Below are 18,261 nucleotides of genomic sequence, written 5' to 3'. Positions count from 1 at the left end.
ATGAAGTAGAAGAAATAAAGGGCACAAAAATCAGGAAAGACAGTGGGCTGGGGCAGAGAAGGAAAGTGTACAAGGGAAAAAAGGGAAAGAATGGGTATTGGGAGGGTAGGGAAAGAAAACTATAATTATGGGAATTGTTTTTACCCAGGGAAAGTATCATAATCTATACTTGAAGCAAGCAATATGAAACAGGCCTTCATGGGGGCCAAGGAAGTAGGGAGATGAATGGAGGAGACCACCTTGTGTAGGGGGATGCACTGACCCCATAACATCAGAATAAAACCACCACAGACAAGGGGAAGGACAAATTCACCCCAGTCTGCCATTTGGTAGCTTCTGACTTTAACTAATCATTATTGCTAAATATGTGCTAAGATCTGTTGTTGTTTCCACACTCCTAAGGGACTGCAAATGCCATTGGGGACCTCTAGCTTTATTGCCCTCTAAACTTGGTGCCCTGGACACAGCCTTGATCACTCCACCCTCGTCACATTTCTGAAAGAATTGAGGGAAAGAAGGAGGAATGAATTTCTCTCACATTAGGATCATTTCTTCGTTCCTCCTCAAAGCTGGAGGAATAGGTAGGGATACAGAAATAGTCAATCCCCATAAATGCTAAGAAAAGCCAGAGCTAAGATTGGGGAACAGGGAAGAAATAGGGAGCAAAAGTCTGGGTACCTCCCTATTTATGAAAATGTTGTCAATCTAAATTCCTGCCCTCTTGTGAGTTGGACATGCTTTCCAACTCTGGGATTTTAGAATTACAAAACTATAACCGGGGCTTTATTTTTCTTGCTTTCTTAGTGAAGGGTGGGAAGAAGCAAATGTTGAAAATCAAACTGAATTTAAAAAGAATTCTAGGAAACTGTGGGTAAAATAAATATGTGTCTAGTTTCCCACTGACTCCAGTTTAAAGATCAAAAAGTACATTCTGGAGCTCTGTCAAAAGCTATATTGTCTATTGGGCTAGGGACACACATAGACAGAGCTCCCTCCTAGCCAACAGACAGCTCATAGGAAAAGGTGGATCCTTGGTGCTTTGGTCTTGAGATTAAAAAAAAACCAAAACCCTTAACTTTGTTTCCCAAGGGCCTTCTGACCTCCCACTGCCACCATACCCAGTTCTTTATTTCCCGGAGATGTAAGAGGGCTCTCTGTCTTTCTACCACTGCCCAGACATACACTTCTGTATACACAGAGATGGTCTTGGGGAAGAGTCAAATGTCTGTCTCCCTCTGCCTTTTCCCTTCCTAGCACTGAGAGGGGAGGGGAGAGAAAACATTGCAAGGAAAGGGAGACATTCTGTATCCATCCTTGCCTGAAAGGATCCTGTCCAAGGCCATATATGGGTTGCCTCAATTTGCACAATAAATGTATTTTTGAAATATCTATTCATTCATTTGGTGTAAATCAAATATTTCTAAATGCAAACCTCTTTTCCCATGTCCTGGGGGAGCATGCCTTTTTTTTTTTTTTTTAGGAATATTATTGTGAATTCTTATTTAACATGAAGAATACCCCATAATTGAACTTGTATGTAAAAACAGATTTCAATATGTTGGGTTTGCTTTAAGCAAAGACCTCTGGGAATAGACCTATTCTGTGTGGCTGAAACTAGAGCACAGAACTTGGAACAATGCGGGTGGGGGAGTTCCAGGAAAACAGATTTTTGGCTCGGGATAACAAAGAACCCTCTAACAATTGGAGCTGTCCAACAATTGGGCCAGCTGCCTTATGAAGTAATGAGCTTTCTGCCAATGGAAGTGCTCACACCAAAGGCTGGAAGACCACCTGTCAGCTATGCTGCTGAGGTGATGTCTGACCTGGAAGAGGTCTCAGCTTAAACCTGGCCTCCAGCTCTCAAATCCTGCGCCCTCTCTGTACAGCCGGGAGCAGAGTTGGGGTGACTAGGTCTTTGAGAAGCAGAGGGATGAAGGAGAGGGGCACACTGTCACCTCCACCCCCGCCTAGGTCTAGGCCCCGTCCAGGCCAGACCACACCTGCCCACCTGCCTCTCCACTCCTTAGGCGCCACTCCCCACAGCCTTGTTCCTCGCCTCCCCTCTCCCCCCACCCCCACCCTCTCAGGAGTCCCCTTCCCTTGGGCCCCAGCTCATTAGTAAAAGTTCCTGCAGCTCAATTAGCGGTGACAGGATGACTCTCCTGTGCGCAAACACGGCTCGAGCGGCACAAACAGCCCTGGCTAATGGGGCCTCAGGGACCCAGCTAGCTCAGCTAGTGCCCGGGAGGCCCTCCCCTCCTCCCCCTTCCTCCTCCTCCTCCCTTCGCCCTGCCTTAGGGCTAGGGACAGCTTAGGTGACTGGCCCAGAGGCAGAGGAGAAGGGTTTTAGGCCTGGAGAGCCGGTCTGGACACTGCCCCTAACCATCCCATTCCAGTTCTGCGGCCCAGCCCACATTGCCCCAGGGGCCAGCCGAATAAGGGAAGGTCCCCCCAGTTCTCTGTGCCCTCCCCACCCAGCTGGCTTGCACCCTCAGCACACTCACCTGCACATGATCTCGTGGGTGAGGAGGACACGGCACATCTCCGGGTTCTTGTCCTGCCCCTCGTAGATGATGGCCTGAAGGGACAGGGGCAACAGACCGTTGGACAGAAGGGGAGGGGAGAAGAGGGAAAAGGGAAGAGCAAGCCACGAAGGACCCACACTTCCGCCTCTAACCAGGTAGTGGAAAGAGCCCTGGATTTGGAATCAGAAGACCTGAGTTCAAATCCCACTTCTGACTAGCTGGGTAACAGTTGGGCAAGGCACTTAAACTTTCTAAACCTCGGTTTCCCAATATGTTCAATAAAGATGTCATTAGTACTACCACTTGGAAGGTTTGTGCTGAGGAAAAGGCTTGGTAAATGTTTAAAATACAATAGAAAGGGGAGTTATTGGCATGGAATCTTCCCTAAAAAGTTTGCTTTGGAGTCAGGAAGAACTTTGTGTAAGTCTCACCTCAGACACATACTGGCTAGGAAAACCATCTCTTAAACTCAGCATTGCCTTAGAAATATTCTAAGACTATAAACTACAGAACAGTAACAGATCTGAATTGTTAAATGGGTTTCTTCATTGGGAGTTCCCTATACCAAAAATTACAAGTCTAAACTATCTATCTATCTCCCTATCTATCTCTTTGTCAGTCTACCTGTTTGTCCATCCATCCATCTACCCGGTCCATATATCACCCATCTATCTATTTATCTATGTATCCTGTCTATCTTTCTCTCTATCTGTATATGTGCATATGTATACATATTCATTTATATATATATTATTTATTTTTATTAGAATTCACTTTTCCTATCTGTATATGTATATATGTATATATATACATATATATATATAATTATTTATTTTTTATTAGAATTCATTTCTAACTCTCTGATCTGTGGTGACTAACCCAGGAGAAAGGATGTCTAGGCAGGTACTCTGATGGAGGCTCTGAAGGACAAGAGCCAGGCCTTGGAAGAGAGGCAGAGAGCAGCAAATCTCAACCTAAAGCTAGTAAGGAGCCAGGATGAAAGAGGGAAATTCTTTGGGGATAGAGGTGGGGAAAACAAGCCACTGTGGGTCACCTCCTTTCTCTGCTTCCCCGAGGATCTTTTTGTCTTCTTTGATCATCCATAGACTTCTTTTGAAAAGCTCTAGTAAGGACTGAAAAGTCAAAGTTCATTAAAAGTCCCCCTGGCTTTCACCACAGGGACAGGGATACCTTGGGGTTTATGAACTTGGTTAGTTATTTTTAATGTTCTGATAACTGTACTTCAATAGAATTGGCTTATTTTGTAATTCTATATCTTATTTTATAGGAAAAAATACATTGTGGAAGAATCCAGAGGCTTCATCGTACTGCCAAAAGGGTCCATGACACAGAAGAAAGATGAAAAATGTGTGGAATATGATCTAGAATCATGGATTTGGGGGGCTTAAGTAACTCCTGTGTGAGAAATCACCTACCAGTGCAAGTCAGCACCTTCTCTGAAACTTAGTCTTGGAGACTTGTCCAGAGAGGAGAGAATGTAAGTGACTTACAGGGATTCCCACAGACAGTATGTGTCGGAGGCTAAAACTGAAATCCAGTTCTTTCTGAAGGTTTCAAGGTCAATTCTCCAACCACTATACCATTTAGCCTGCCATGGATTTCTCTATAAAGCCAAAAAGTAGAGGAGCAAAGAGCTTTTTCCTGAACTAAAGAGAGAACAGACTATATACCCCCCAACCAAGATATGAATTCTGATTCTTAGCTTTGACCAACTATCCCACCCCTTGTCTTCTCCCTCTGCCAGCCCAGCCATTCTGCTCCCATTGTCCAAGTGGTCCCATTTCCAGCACTGTCATTGGCAGGAAGACCATGTGAACACATCTGTTGTGTGCTTACTGTTAACATATCTAAAATCCAAGTCATCATCCTTGACCCAAGTTAGTCCACTCCTAGCTTCCCTCTTTCAGAGGATGCTGCCATCATTCCCCCACACACTTGGACTCAGTAGCCCCAAGATATCATTGGTTCCCAGACTCTTCTCCATCAATCAAAGTCATTCAATGGTTGGTTGAGCCTCCTACCTTTCTCATCTGGCTCCCCTTCCATTTCTACTGATGTCACCTCAGCTTGACAGCATTTGGCTATTTTCTCCCTGCTTCTAGTCTTTCTCTTTCCAGATTCAACTTTCTTAAGCACAATTCTGATCACAAGTTTTCAGTGGCTCTTCATTGTTTCACAAGGAAAATCCCTATCTAGTAGGTTGGGAAATTTTCCACAGTAAATCTACAAGTTGTAACTTCCTGGATTTCCCAGCAGAAACGGGGTGCAACTGGTTCACTCCTCTTCTACCCCTAACCACCCCACTCACTCAGGGCCTTTGCTACTTGTACCAACCACCTCATGGTATTGAGAGGTTTCCAGGAAATGAAAGTTACTCTTCACAAAAAAATGATTAGTTCATTGGCTTCTAGGATCAAGACCAAATTATGGATCCTGGTATTTAAGGCTCTCCACAATGGGCTACTACTCAACTTTTCCTTCTTGTCACCCACTACTCCCTTACAAGACCTCTAAACTCCAGTCAAAGTGGCCTTTTTCCTTTCCCCCCCAAAACACCATTTTATATAGCTAAATCCTGCCATTCATTTAAGATGGAAATTTAACACAGCCTCATCAACCCCCATCTCTAAACTTTATCTAACTGTTCCAGAGTACCAGAGATCCCTTAAGGTCTTCAAAAACTGTTTATCATGTGGCACTTGGCAGATGCTGTCTTATTTTATTATAATTTATATTTCTGTCTCTTCAACTGAGTTTTAATATCCTAAAGCAATGTCTTCTTCATCTTTGAATTCTCCCACCTGCAACAGGACCTAGACCAGTGGTCTACCATAGTAGGCAATCAGAGATTGTCAGTTGATAAAAGTATCTCCTACCCCCTGCTCACTTATGTCTCCTCTCTATCTCTTTAGAAAACACCTTGAAAGAGAAATTCCCACCAGGCCTTTCTTTGTGACTGCTCCTATCCCACCTAGAACCATCCTGGGTTTAGCAAACAGCCAAATACTAACCCAGCCAGTTTCTTATTTGTAATGGAAGTAAATGAGGCAATGGGCAGGCCCAGAAGGAGGGTTCTCCCAGTAAGTCCCAGTCCAAGGTCACCCAGCTGGTCAGTGGCAGAGCTCAAACCAGACCCCTAGTCTCCTGAGCACAACAATATAACACAAAAGAGCACTTAGACAAAAATACACACACTGACTACAACTGGGCAAATAATCATATCAACATTAATGAAACCCAGAAAAACACACGAAAGGACAAAAAATCAGAAGGGAACATGGACACAAACAGGACTATTTAGTTACTAGCTTGTTAAGATTCACATCTTTAAAAAACTGTAAATATAAATTTTTACAATCTCAATACAATCATTTTCATTCTCATCTGTGAATTTGGACTTTTGTATTCTTTGGTTTCTATTATGTTCATAGTGAATCAAAGCAAAATTTTCTGGGAAAGCACCAATCTTGGATTCAGAGGACTGAATTCAAATCCCAGCTACCTCAAGCAGGTCACAATTTCTATGGGCCTTGATTTCTTTCTTTGCAAAATAAGAGGGATTGGACAAACTGATCTCTAAGGCTGCTTCCAACTTTAAGTGCCGAGTCCCGATCATTCTGAGCCCACAGCCTTCCTCCTATTTCTACTAACCAGACTTTCCCCAGTCCTGCCTGGTTCCTCTAAACAATCATTAGCACTTATTGTCAGCACTACAATGTTTAGGGCTTAATTGTGTGATGTATTGTTCTCTAATTAGTGCTGTGCACATCTGGTCTCCCCAAGTAGATTAAATCCTGCTGGAGGGCAGAGATCTACACTCCTCTGCAGTTTGTAGCTTCTCAGCACCTTGGACAGTACCAGGTAATCAAGTGGGGCTCTGGATCAGAGATGGGGGACAGGGCAAACTGCAGAGAGGCAAAAGGAGGGGTAGATGGATCCAGCCTTCTAGAGCTGACCTGGGGTCAAAATGACCTTAGGAGGCTTATGACTTCATAATCCAGCTCCAAAGAGATCTCCCAAAAAAGGAGGAGACTTGGAAAACAGAATCCAACTCACCTGCTTAGACATGGAATCAATAAGTCGAACATATAGGTCTTGTTCCGTGCGGATTCCTGGGAACAAAAGGGAGGGGGAAGAGTCGGGTTTGACTGGGAAAGCCAAAGAAAAGAGATTCTTTGAAGTCTTGGGGTTCTTCATCTCTCTCCCAAGCCCTGGGGTTTAAAAAGTTCTGAGATTTTAGATAGATAGATAGATGGATGGATGGATAAATTAGATAGATAGGGAGAGAGAGAGAGAGAGAGAGAGAGAGAGAGAGAGAGAGAGAGAGAGAGAGAGAGAGAGAGAGAGAGAGAGAGAGAGAGAGAGAGAAGGAGAGAGAGATGGATGACTGGATGGATAGATAGATAGATATAGATATATGGCAAGACAAGACAGGCTAGGACAGGGCAGGATGGTCAAGGGCAAGCCAATCTTTTATGGGATAGGAAAGCAAGGAAGGTTGGTCTGGAGCAGGGCAGACTGTAATTGAGTAGGACATGAAAGGTAGAACCAGGGCAGGAGGGAGGGAAGCAGGGCAGGCTGAGCTGAGCAAGGCTATGAGGATTAAGGCTAGGACAGGGAAGGCTAGCACCAGGAAGAGGAAAAGTAGGGCCAGGACTCACCATTGCTGTACAGCAGCTGTAGACGGTAATGGATGCCATTGTTGGTTTTCTCTCCACTGTGTTCCTGGAGAGACAGGAGAGAGAAAGTGCTAAGGATAAGAGGAGAATTCCCCCCATCATTCAGCCAGTTCAGCTGTAATCTGGGGAAAAGAGAGGGAAGAAACTTGCTGACACAACCCAAGAACAATCACCCTTTCCCTCTTGGCTGCCATATCTGGTCATGCATAATATTCTCCCCACCCCCGGCTGGCTCTAAAAATTTTCCAAAGAATGAAAAGTTCATAGACAAGACCAAGCTAACTGCCAGCTCCCCTTACCCGCTCTTTTTCCACAAAGTCGATGAAGGCCGTGCGCTCGATCTCCACCGGCTGTCCCTGTCGGTCATACATGGCCAACACAAAGTGGAAGAAGTTGGATTTGCGAAGATTGGAAGGTGGCTGTTTCTCAAAGTGAGCCCGAGCCAGGCCCACACCACTGTGGGAACAGGGGGAAGGGGAAGAGTGATGTCATCCTGGGCTCCCATTGCTTTCTTTGGGGAGAGAGATGGGGTCGACAGGTCAGGCCCCAGCAGCCCATGCTCGAAGTGAGGTTGGGATACTTTAAGAAAAACTGAATCTGAATGAATAGAGGGTCGTTTTGTTTTTTTACCTGACTCATGGTTTCACAGAGCTCCCAGTAAGGAAATTGACTGACACATCAACTGACACAATTTGCGATATCCAGTCTTGGTTGCTTGGGACACTGAAAGGTGTGACTGGCCCAGAGTCACACAGCCAGTATGTGTGGGAATTTTTACCTGAATCCAAGTCTTCCCAACACCCGGAGCTCTCAATGACCACCTCCATACACTGCCTTGGGGAAGGCTATAAGGACTCAGAATTGGGAAGGGGTAATCATTCTGGCTCAGCTCTATCATCTCCCCTCTCTTCTTCCTCCTCCCCTAGCCTCCCCCATTCATGTACTGATTTATTCATTCAACAGACATTTTATTAGATGCAAGCTAAATGCAAAGATCTCTATTCTAGGAGGTGAGGGTCATTTAGAGGAGCTCATGATCACAGAGCTGGATCCTTTGTCCCATGAAGCTCCCCTCAGTGAGACATGATGGCTCAGTTCTCCGAGGAGCTAAGCTCCAGCCCACACAGCCTCTGTCTGTGTGATCATTCATTCATATTACTAAGCAGTTCCCACTCCCAGCAGGCTTTCCCCCAACAGCTCCCTGGGCAGCTGGATTTACCACAAACTGCTTTACAGATAACTTTTCAGGAACACAGCTCTTGCCCAAAGGAGACATTAGGGCCTATGTGACTAGAGTACATGTATATTTTCTGGGCCAGTTCAAACAGGACAGAGAGAGGGAAGATTTGGTTTTAGGAGGCTGTTAGGGCAAGATCTCTGGAAGCCAGGAGGTGAATGGATAAGTCTCAGAATAGGCTGATGCTACCGCCTATCACTTCCATGGACATGGTGTGGACCAATGATTCGTTAATGAGGCAAAAAAAGTCTCATCAATTTAGTAAGCAAATTCCAGAAGGTCAGAGAGAGATGTTGAGACAGAGGGCAGGGAATTATTGCAGAGTGCACAGTGAAGACAGCAGTGGGGTCAGAGAGAAAACAGCCCCCACATCCCAGTATAGATTGGAGGAGGGAAGAGGGGTGCAAGTCCCTCCCACTCTCTAGAAGCCAAGGTATAGGAATACCTTAGTAACCAGCTTGCCAGACTTTCAGCCCAATTTTGTCAGAGGGAGAGAAGGAGGCTGAGATGAAGGGAAATACTAGCTTAGCCTACATGTAGGGAATAAATGTTTTTAGCATTTTGCCCCCCTGAGAAAGGGAGAGGATTTGGAGGGGATGGGACTCTGGAGCTGTGGGACGGGGAACACAGGGACTAGAAAGGAAAGAAAGAAATGAAAGGACCAATTCTGGAGATCCAAGTCCCCCAGCCTCCCCTTCCCCACCTTTCTCATAGCTAGGAGCTGAGACAGTCAGGTGGCTCAGCAAACTGCCTCAGATATTTCCTGTGTGATCCTGAGCACTTCTCCCTTTCTCAGCCTTAGTTTCCCCATCTGTAAAATGAGGACAATAATAGCACCTTCACAAAATGAGAACTCATATTAAATACTTTGCAAATTTTAAAACATTACATAAATATACGTATACATATATAAAACATTTATATATATATAAATCATGAGGAATCCTCACCCCAACCCTAGATATAAAAGTGTTCCCCTAACGAGGACCCTCACCACTTCCTCCAGATTCCCGTGGCCCCTGGAAGAAAGAGGAACTCAGTGTAGACAGTGCTACATGAAGTGGGAGGAAGCAATTTTTAAGGCCCTTGAAGTAGAGAGCTAGGGAGGAGGCCCACTCCTGAGCTAAGGGGAATATCCCAGTTCTGGCAAAGACACCCTGAGGTTTCCTTCTGTTCTCATTAAAAAACAGTCCCTGAATAGTGGGGAAAACCAGACAGCAGCCAGAAGCCCCACCTCTGTATGTCTGGTGGGAAGCATTAACAGGGAAGGAAAGAGTGCTAAGTGGAAACTCAGCCCCATCACTGCTTGTTCTTTAGGGCCTTCTGGCTCCATCCAAGTGTTTCTGCTGTTCTTGTGGAAAAGATAAAGAAATGGGATTCAGAAGTGACTGAATGACCCAGCCAAAGAGTAGCCAAGAAAGAGTGGATATCAACTAGGAAACCCATCTCTAGTGAGATTTCTCCTTGGTCTTAAGCTGTTAAATTTTTTTTTAATTAATAACTCGGAAGAAGACCTAGATAAGTCTTCTTATCAGTCAAGATAAAGTCTTGCACTATGGGTAAGGAGTAAAAGTGAAACTCAAACCAAGGTCTCTTCTGCCTTTCTAAGTTCCACATTCTTTCCACAAGATCTAGGGTATAGTACACTCCTGAGTTCTGCAACCTGAGTCTCCAGTTCTTTCCACTGCACCTGACTTACTCTTTAAGAAGCCTGGGTCCAGAATTGGAGCTGGGATGTATAAGTTGGAGCTCATTCCTGCACAGTAACCAAAATTAACCAGACTATTGTTGGGGGGCAGGAGTGGAGGGACCAGTGAGGGTGGAAATAGGTCTCCAGCTCCCAGCTGGAGAATGTTTAACCTAGAAATGAGAAGACTTAATAGGCACATGATAGTTGTGTGCAAGTAGTTGAAGGATCGTCACATGGCGGTGGGATTAAATTTACTGTGCCTGGTCCCAGAAGGCAGAACTAGGAATAATGGATAGGAGTGGGGGAGGCAGTTTTGGGAAAGGGCTTGGTAAAAAGAAAAGCTTCCTGATATAACTATCCTGGCCTTGGAAGGTGGTGAGCTCCATCTCATTTAAGATCTTCAGGTGAAAGGTAGATGATCCCTTGTAAAGGATTTTGCAAAAGTAAAGTTTGGCTGAGATGGCCCCTGAACTTTCCCTTCTCTCCTGCTCTCTCCAATCATTGCCCTGGGTTTAATACTCCACCCCTTCCTATAGAATTATGAATTGTTGGCTCCATTTCTTCCCTTTTCCTTCTTGCCTTCCATTTCTCTGCCCCCAAAGGCCTGGGCTTATCTGTCTCTTGTCTTCCCTGCTACCTTCCCCCTTTTTCCTGCCTCCCTCTATAGCTGAGTCAGCCCCATTCTTGGGACCTGAAATAAAGAGGGGTAGGTGAGGGAGATGCTGATTAAAGGCATATTTTTTCTTTATTAATTCTGCTTATTATTTATGAATATGCTAAGAAGGTCTAGGCTAAAAGCTTCCAACTCCATACTCCATGTATGTGTGTGTATGTAAATATATATATATACACACACACACACACACACACACACACACACACACACACACACACACACACACATTTTACTCCCGCCTCTGAAGCTCAGTACAAGGAAGATTCCCAAAGAGACCCTAAAGCTAGGAAACTTTTAGGAGGGGCAAATGAGAGCAAACAGATCACCTCCTCCCAGCTTAGTTTTCATCTCACAACCACCCAAGAAGAGTTTTTATTATCATTAATATTATATATTGTTAGTAATATCAATAACAATAGTTAGCAGGTACATAGCACTTAAACCATATTTATCTCATTTGTATTATCTCATTTGATCTTCATGATAAGACTATGTGGTAGGTGCTATTATTATCCCCATCTAACAGATGAGGAAACTGAGGCTGGGAGAGTTAAGGAACTTGCCTAAGATTATCATACATTAAGTATCTGAGGCCAAATACAAATTCAGGTTTCCCTGATTCTAAGCTCAATATGCTATTTTACACTTTCACTTTTCTCTCAAAGCTCTTTCAACTCTTCTACTCCTTGTCTCAGATGGTATTTATGAGGATAGTCAAGGTAATGGGGATAAGGGCAGAGCGGAAGAGAACGTCAAGAACATAAAGAAGGAAGAAGTTTCCATAAGAGAGCCAGGGGAATCAGGAAAGGCACCAAAGTAGTGTCTATTTGTATACATCAGGAAAGATCTTAAGATGGGTTCTTTCCTTTTTTGGGACAGCTTAGTTCTCTCCTAGATGCTTATGAGCACTCCCTCCTTCCCTCCAGGAGCAGCTCATCCAGCAGTCTCTCTTTCTGTGACTTCTGTCCCTATGCTCCTATACATCCTCCCAGAGGATTCCCCTAATGCACTGGGGGCCCTCCTCAACTTTCCAGGGGGATAACAAAAGAACCTCTGGGCTGATCATCAGTATTCTTGCCTTCTCAAAACATAACTCGCTTAGGCCTTCAGAACTTTCATCTGAGTGTTCCTCACTGTTAAGTAAACTCTTGCCTCCTAGACATCCCAGCTCAGCATAGGGCAAGCTTTATCTAATGCTGAATTAGTGGAGGACAAATTAATGATGTTTGACTAAACTATCGTATGCTCTGCTACCATCCCCTGAGGCCAGCCCAGCCCAGCTTCTGTTCGTCTTGGAGAACAACATTCAATCCCTCTGCTAGCTATAATTCCCCAGCCTTGGTCTCTGGGGAGACCTCAACCTCCCCTGAAATTATGAGATCACTCTTTTACCCGATACCACCACCTTCCAGCAAGCAAGAGATAAACCTCAGAATGCTGGAGTAAGAAAAAGAACCCATTAGAAGAATATAGAGAAATTGAGGCACAAAAGGGAGAGTGCCTTCTCCAAGAGTTCCAAAGCTATTTTAGAGTCTGGGGTCCACTCCCAAGGAGCGGGGAAGGCACTGGAGTTTTGAGAGTTCCATTCTGTCCCTTCTCTGGGGACCAGGGACAAGGCCTGACACCCCCCCCCCAAGCAAAATCCTGCCCCTACTTTACCTTAGAGAGCTTCCCTTTCACCACAGACCAGGAAGGAAGAGGGAATCGGGATATTAGGGAAAGCTTCCACAGGTATGAAAACAACCAAGTGTTAAGGAAAAGAGATACGAGATACATTCTCTCCTCTGCCTATTCTCAAAGAATTGAGAGATCTGTGTGCACAGGGAAGGAGAATAGAGGTGGGGAAATTCAGCAGAAATATAAAAGGATTTATTGCTCCAATTCTCCCCTCCCCAAGCATCCAGCCAGGAATGAAGCAAAGAGAACAGTGAACAAGAAGAATTTGAAGGCAGGTTAAGCAGCCTGGCTTCCCTCCCCTTTGTACCCAGAGATACCCTGGGCATATTTGCTCTCCTCCCAATTCCCCAAGATTCCCAACTCTGATTTCATTTTCATTATCCTGGTCAAACTGGCTTTGGCCCCAATCCACACATACCACCCCCTCCTGCTTTAAGCCAGTCCAAGAGAATTCAGCAGCATCTCCCAGGCAGACCACACAACTTGCTAAGACCCCCTAGAGAGCCAGCTCTGGCCCCGGGGAGAGAGGGAAGTTGGAGAAGGAGGAAGAAGACAGAAGAGGAAAAAGAATGAGGGACTCAAGTCAGAGGAAGACAATTTAGGAAAGAAAGGAGAAGGGATTCCATATGTCCATATGTGTCTGAACACAAAATACAGGAAAGGGAGAGGAGGAGAGCTGCAGAATCAATGGGATGATAAAAATGCCCCCCCATCCTCAGGGCAGCCCAGCTTAGCTTGCTCTCTCTGGTCTGATGGGTAGAATGTTATGAGCTGGGAAAGGGATGCCTAAATGAGCCCAGACTAGTACACGAAGCAGAAATGGGTCTCTAGCACTCCAGCTATTGTACCCGGTATCTTTGGCTACAAAACAGAATAAAAGGGCAAAGATGTGACCGAGAAAGCTGCAGTAAACAGAACAGTTTTTCTTTCAAGATATCTTGCCATTTATGTGAAAGAGATGGAAAAAGACATAGAAAAATGATGAGAGAGAAAGAAAAAGATGCAGAGTGGAAGACAGGGAGACAAGGAAACATCACAGATATGTACATATAGCTCTTTGAAATTTGTGTAGGTGTTAGTGTATATGATGTGTGTGTGTGTGTGTATGTTTGAGAAGTGGGTGAATATTTTATCGTAGAAAGCCTGGTGCTTCTCTGGTTAAAAAAAAAATCTAAAAAGAGGGATGTTGTTATTATTGTTGTTATCCCCAGAGACCAGAGTGTGGACTGTGTTAACACCTTTATAAAGGTCTAGACCAGAGGACAAAGGGGCCAAGCATTCTCCCAATTTTCTGAGGACTCCATACTGTTCTAGGGGTGTCCCAGTAAGTGGGCAAAAAAAAAGGGAGAGATGAGGGTGAAAGGTGGGGCATGAAGAGATGAAAGGAGGGGAAAGAACGAAACTGGAGGAGGAATTTCACTGGGTTAGAAAATTCCTACATTAATCTTGCTCTGCAAATGTAGGTTCTTAAAGAGTTTCCTGAATAGTGAAAAAATTAAGTGATTTATTCAGGGTCACTGTGACTGTGGCTGAGGTCTTCCTGACCTCATGTTCGGTGCTCACTCTCTATATCTGTGTGTGTCTCTCCTCATCTCTGTCTTTCTCTCTGTTCCTAGTGCCAGAAAATATGATAGGATAATAAAGGAAATGGAAATGGAAAAACAAATGAAATGAAAATAGAAAAAAAATGAAACTGAACACTGGATCATAACAATGACCAAATTTGCCCCTAGAGAAAAGTTAAGAAAATTCATTTTTCTCCTTAGTTATAAAAGTAAGGTATTATGAGTATGGAATATAGCATATACTGATGTATAGTTTAGTTTTTATTGAACTGATGTTTTCTCTTTCTTTTGTTTTTTTTCTGGCCCTCGATTTCTCTCTGTCTCTCTGTTTGTGTCTCTCTGCGTATGTTTCTCTCTCTCCATTTCTGTCTCTGTCTCTGTGTGTGTGTATCTGTCTGTCTTTCTCCAGTGAGTCTTCAAAGACTTCAAAAGAGATGTGGGAAGTGTCATAGACTATTCCCTAAAAATACTGATCCAAAGTGCTACTTTGGTTAATACAAGGTCAAGGATGAAGCCTTATCAGGAAAAAGTATGGACACAAAAACAGAAACCATTCTCTCCTTGTGCAAACAACTTAGAAAAAGTTCCTATCTAGAATCTTGTGTGTACTTCAGATCTCTAGAAAATATGATAGGATAATAAAGGAAATGGAAATGGGAAAACAAATGAGATGAAAATAGAAAAAAAAATGAAAATGAATCCTGGATCATAACAATGACCAACTTGCCCCTAGAGAAGAGTTAAGAAAATTCATTTCTTTCCCTTCTTTACAGAAGTGAGATATTGTGAATATGGGATATAGCATATACTGATGTATAGTTTAATTTTTGCTGAATTCTTTTTTTTATTTTTTTGTTGCAAGGGATGACTCTTTTGAGTAGGCATGATGGGTAAAGATATACTCAGAAATGAAGGTGATATAAAAACAAAAAATATCATTTATGTAATGTGAGTTTTTAAACTTTATTTCCTTTGAGTTTCACATTTCTGTGAGATAGGTGCTAATTTTATTTTATAGATTTTGAACAAAAAGTAAAACAATAGCTGACATGTATATAGCTAAGTTTTGCAAAGCAGTTTACATGCATTTCCTCATTTGATACAACTCTGGGAGGTTTCATTGTCATTCCTATTAAATAGATGAAAAAACTGAGGCTGCAAGATTAATTAACTTGTCCAGTTTCATACAGCTAATAAATGTCCAATGTGAAATTTGAATAAAGGTTTTCCTAATTCCAGATCCAGCATTCACTCCATTACACCAAATTTCCCCTTTTGGAGTTTTCAATGGCTTTTGTATCCTACTACCTACTGAACCTCCTCTCTTAAGGGTTCCTACAGATCTCCCTCTCATTAAATCTAATGACACTTTCTCAGTTCTCATCTCCATGACCTTTTCTGTGACACTCCCTCATGTTATTTATTCTCTTTGGGTGACTCTTTGTTTCTTGCAATGCTTCCTTTTCATGGTACCCCAAGGTTGGCATGTTTTCCATGGTTCTCTCCTCAACTCTTCCTTCTCTCCAAATTCCCTCTTGCCATTTTCATTCATTCCCACAGCACCATGTGCCATTGCTACACCGATGACTCCCAAATAGTTATCTCCCAAGCTCCAGACCTTGGAGAGAGGGTTCATGTCCAGCTATCCACCAAACTTCTCTGCAAGGATGTCCCACCCACAGAGTAAACAACTCCAAAGCAAAATTCTTCATCTTTTTCTCCCTCTAACTTCCAGTCTCTTCTCTATTCCACTGACATTATCACTATCTCAAACACAGCCCTTTGACTCCTGCCTCTCTTACTCCCTCAATCATCAAGCCCTTTCATCTCTACAATATTTCTTAAATCCATCCCCATACCAATTCTCCTGTCCTCACTTGGCTTAGGCCCTCGTCTCTTCTCATGTAGACATTAGTCTTTCTTTCCTAATTCTGCAATTTGTCAATCCATTCTTTCAAAAAATTTTATTGAAAGCTTTTGTTTCTAAATCACTTTCATTTCAATCCTCTTCCTCTGAAATGAAAGGAAAGAGGTGCATTCTCAGATCTTGGGAGGGGGAGGCACACACACACACACACACACACACACACACACACACACACACACACCAATCCATTCTTAACCTACTATCCCATAGTCTTTCTCTTCATGCTCTTTTCAGACAATGTGAGCGTTTTATTAAAAAAAAAAAAAAAAAAAAAACTCTGAAGATCTCCCCATTGCTTAAGTAAGAATGTAGATAATCCTGGCATTTGAGGATACATACAAAAGACAATGCAGTTGATTTTTAAGAACACTGGCCTTAGGACTGGAAGACCTGGGCTACAAATCCTACCTCTGCTACTGACTATCCTTAAATAAGCCATGTAACCTTTCGGAGCCAGTCCCTATCAGCAAGCATTTACAAGCTGGTTACCATGTTGCCAAGTACTATGCTAGAAGTACAAAGAAAGGAAAATCATGATTCCTGCCCTCAGGGAGATCACGATCTAATGGAGGAGACAAAGATGCTAAGAATTATGTATATACAAGATAGAAACATACATAAATGTAGAGGTAGAGATACAGATAGATAAAAATAGATGGTATATATGGGAGGCAAGTTAAGAGGGAAGTCACTATCTGGGAATAAGGGGGAAAGCCCTCTGTAGAAAATGAGAGTTAAGCTGAGTTTTGGAGTCAGGAAAACTGAGATATGGAGGTAAGAAGTGAGAGCACAGACAAAGAGGATGAAAGACACAGAACACAGAGATATAAGAGCCTGTTTGTACTGTCTCAGAGCAAGTGGATGGGAGTAAACTATAAGAAGACTGAAAGAAGTAGGGAGAGACTGGCTATGAAGTTAAATACCAATCAGAGGATTTTATTTTTGATCGAGGAGGTAATAGGGAGTCATTGAAGATTATTAAATAAGAAAAGTGACATAGATTTTTAGATTTTTAAAAATTATTTTTTATTATACTTTTTATTGCCAAAACATGCATGGGTAATTTTTCAACATTGACCCTTGCAAACACTTCTGTTCCAATTTTTCCCCTCCTTCCTTCCACCCCTCCCCTAGATGGCAGGCAAAGTGACATAGATCTTTTCTGCTTTAGGAAAATCACTTTGGCAGTTGAGTGTCGGGTGGATTGGAATGGAAAGAGACAAATCAAGACTCACCAGTGAGCTATTTCAATAGTCTAGACATGAGATGATAAGAGCTTGCACCAAGATGGTGACTGTGAGAGTGGAGGAAAGGAAAAAGTAACTATACAAGAGATATCGTGAAAGTTGAAACAAAACTTGGCAAGATTGGCTTTGAGAATGAGAAATTGAGGATGTTCAGAGTGGGAGCCTGAGAGAAAGGTGCTATCACGGTCAGTAATAGAGGTTTAGATGAAGGGGAAAAGATAAGAAGTTCTGTTTTTATCTAAGTTTCTGTCTTTTCTCCTTATGCTCTCCCACTGAAGACCTTCTTTTTCTTCTAGATCCAACCCAGATATAGACTTTTCCTGAAGCAACAGGAGAAAGTAAAGCTTCCCTCCTCAAATTTCTCAGAGCATTTGCCCAGATCTCTCCTCTATAATGATCACACCCTCCCTTGTGACCTAATCATTTGTATATCTTGTTATCCTCACCATTACCCAAGCCTACGAGGAAACACGTGTGTGTGGAAACATGCCCACACAAACACAGAAAAACACAAACATTCACAGATATGGACATAGACATAAATACCATGTTTCACACACACACACACACACACACACACACACACACACACACACACATTCCATTTGACTGGAAGTTTCTTCAGAGAAGGTCATGCATCTGCCCAGTAGCAGTGTTGCTGTTAAAGAAATGTAGACTGAAGTAAATTTGATTGAAAAGACTCAGAGAGAAGTCAGGGTAGAAGGAGCCAGTGTCTGTGGGAGGACTGAAAAGATAGGTCCTTCAGTGTAGAAAGATGAATGCTAAGGAGGACCAAAGACCGGAGGATAATGAAGGAGATGTACCAGAATGGATGCTCTCACACTCCTGGTGCTAGAATAGAGGAGATCCCCTTCATGCTGAAGAGATGGAAGCAGAGGACAGATCAAAGGAAGTCCTACTTAATGAAGCCCCTAGGAAACTCATGGAACTGATGACCTCAAGAGAAGGAAAGGATCAAAGAAATTCTACATCACATCTCTGGCTTGAAGTCGTCCA

The 18,261-nt window shown here is 43.2% G+C and overlaps 1 protein-coding gene across 3 annotated transcripts in view; it reads right to left on the bottom strand.

Moving 5' to 3' along the window:
* Window positions 1-18,261, bottom strand: part of EBF4 (EBF family member 4) — a 98,031-nt gene that overhangs the window by 67,863 nt on the left and 11,907 nt on the right. For all 3 annotated transcript variants that reach the window (XM_074274273.1, XM_074274274.1, XM_074274275.1), the window contains 4 exons: window positions 7,525-7,681; window positions 7,208-7,271; window positions 6,603-6,658; window positions 2,505-2,578 (listed from right to left, as the gene is read on the bottom strand). In XM_074274273.1, the coding sequence (XP_074130374.1) occupies window positions 2,505-2,578; window positions 6,603-6,658; window positions 7,208-7,271; window positions 7,525-7,681 (351 nt within the window). The remainder of the gene's footprint in view (window positions 1-2,504; window positions 2,579-6,602; window positions 6,659-7,207; window positions 7,272-7,524; window positions 7,682-18,261) is intronic.

This window comes from Sminthopsis crassicaudata, chromosome 6 (assembly GCF_048593235.1).
Source record: "Sminthopsis crassicaudata isolate SCR6 chromosome 6, ASM4859323v1, whole genome shotgun sequence".
In the NCBI taxonomy this organism is placed as follows: domain Eukaryota; kingdom Metazoa; phylum Chordata; class Mammalia; order Dasyuromorphia; family Dasyuridae; genus Sminthopsis; species Sminthopsis crassicaudata.
This window is presented reverse-complemented; position numbering and strand designations above follow the sequence as displayed.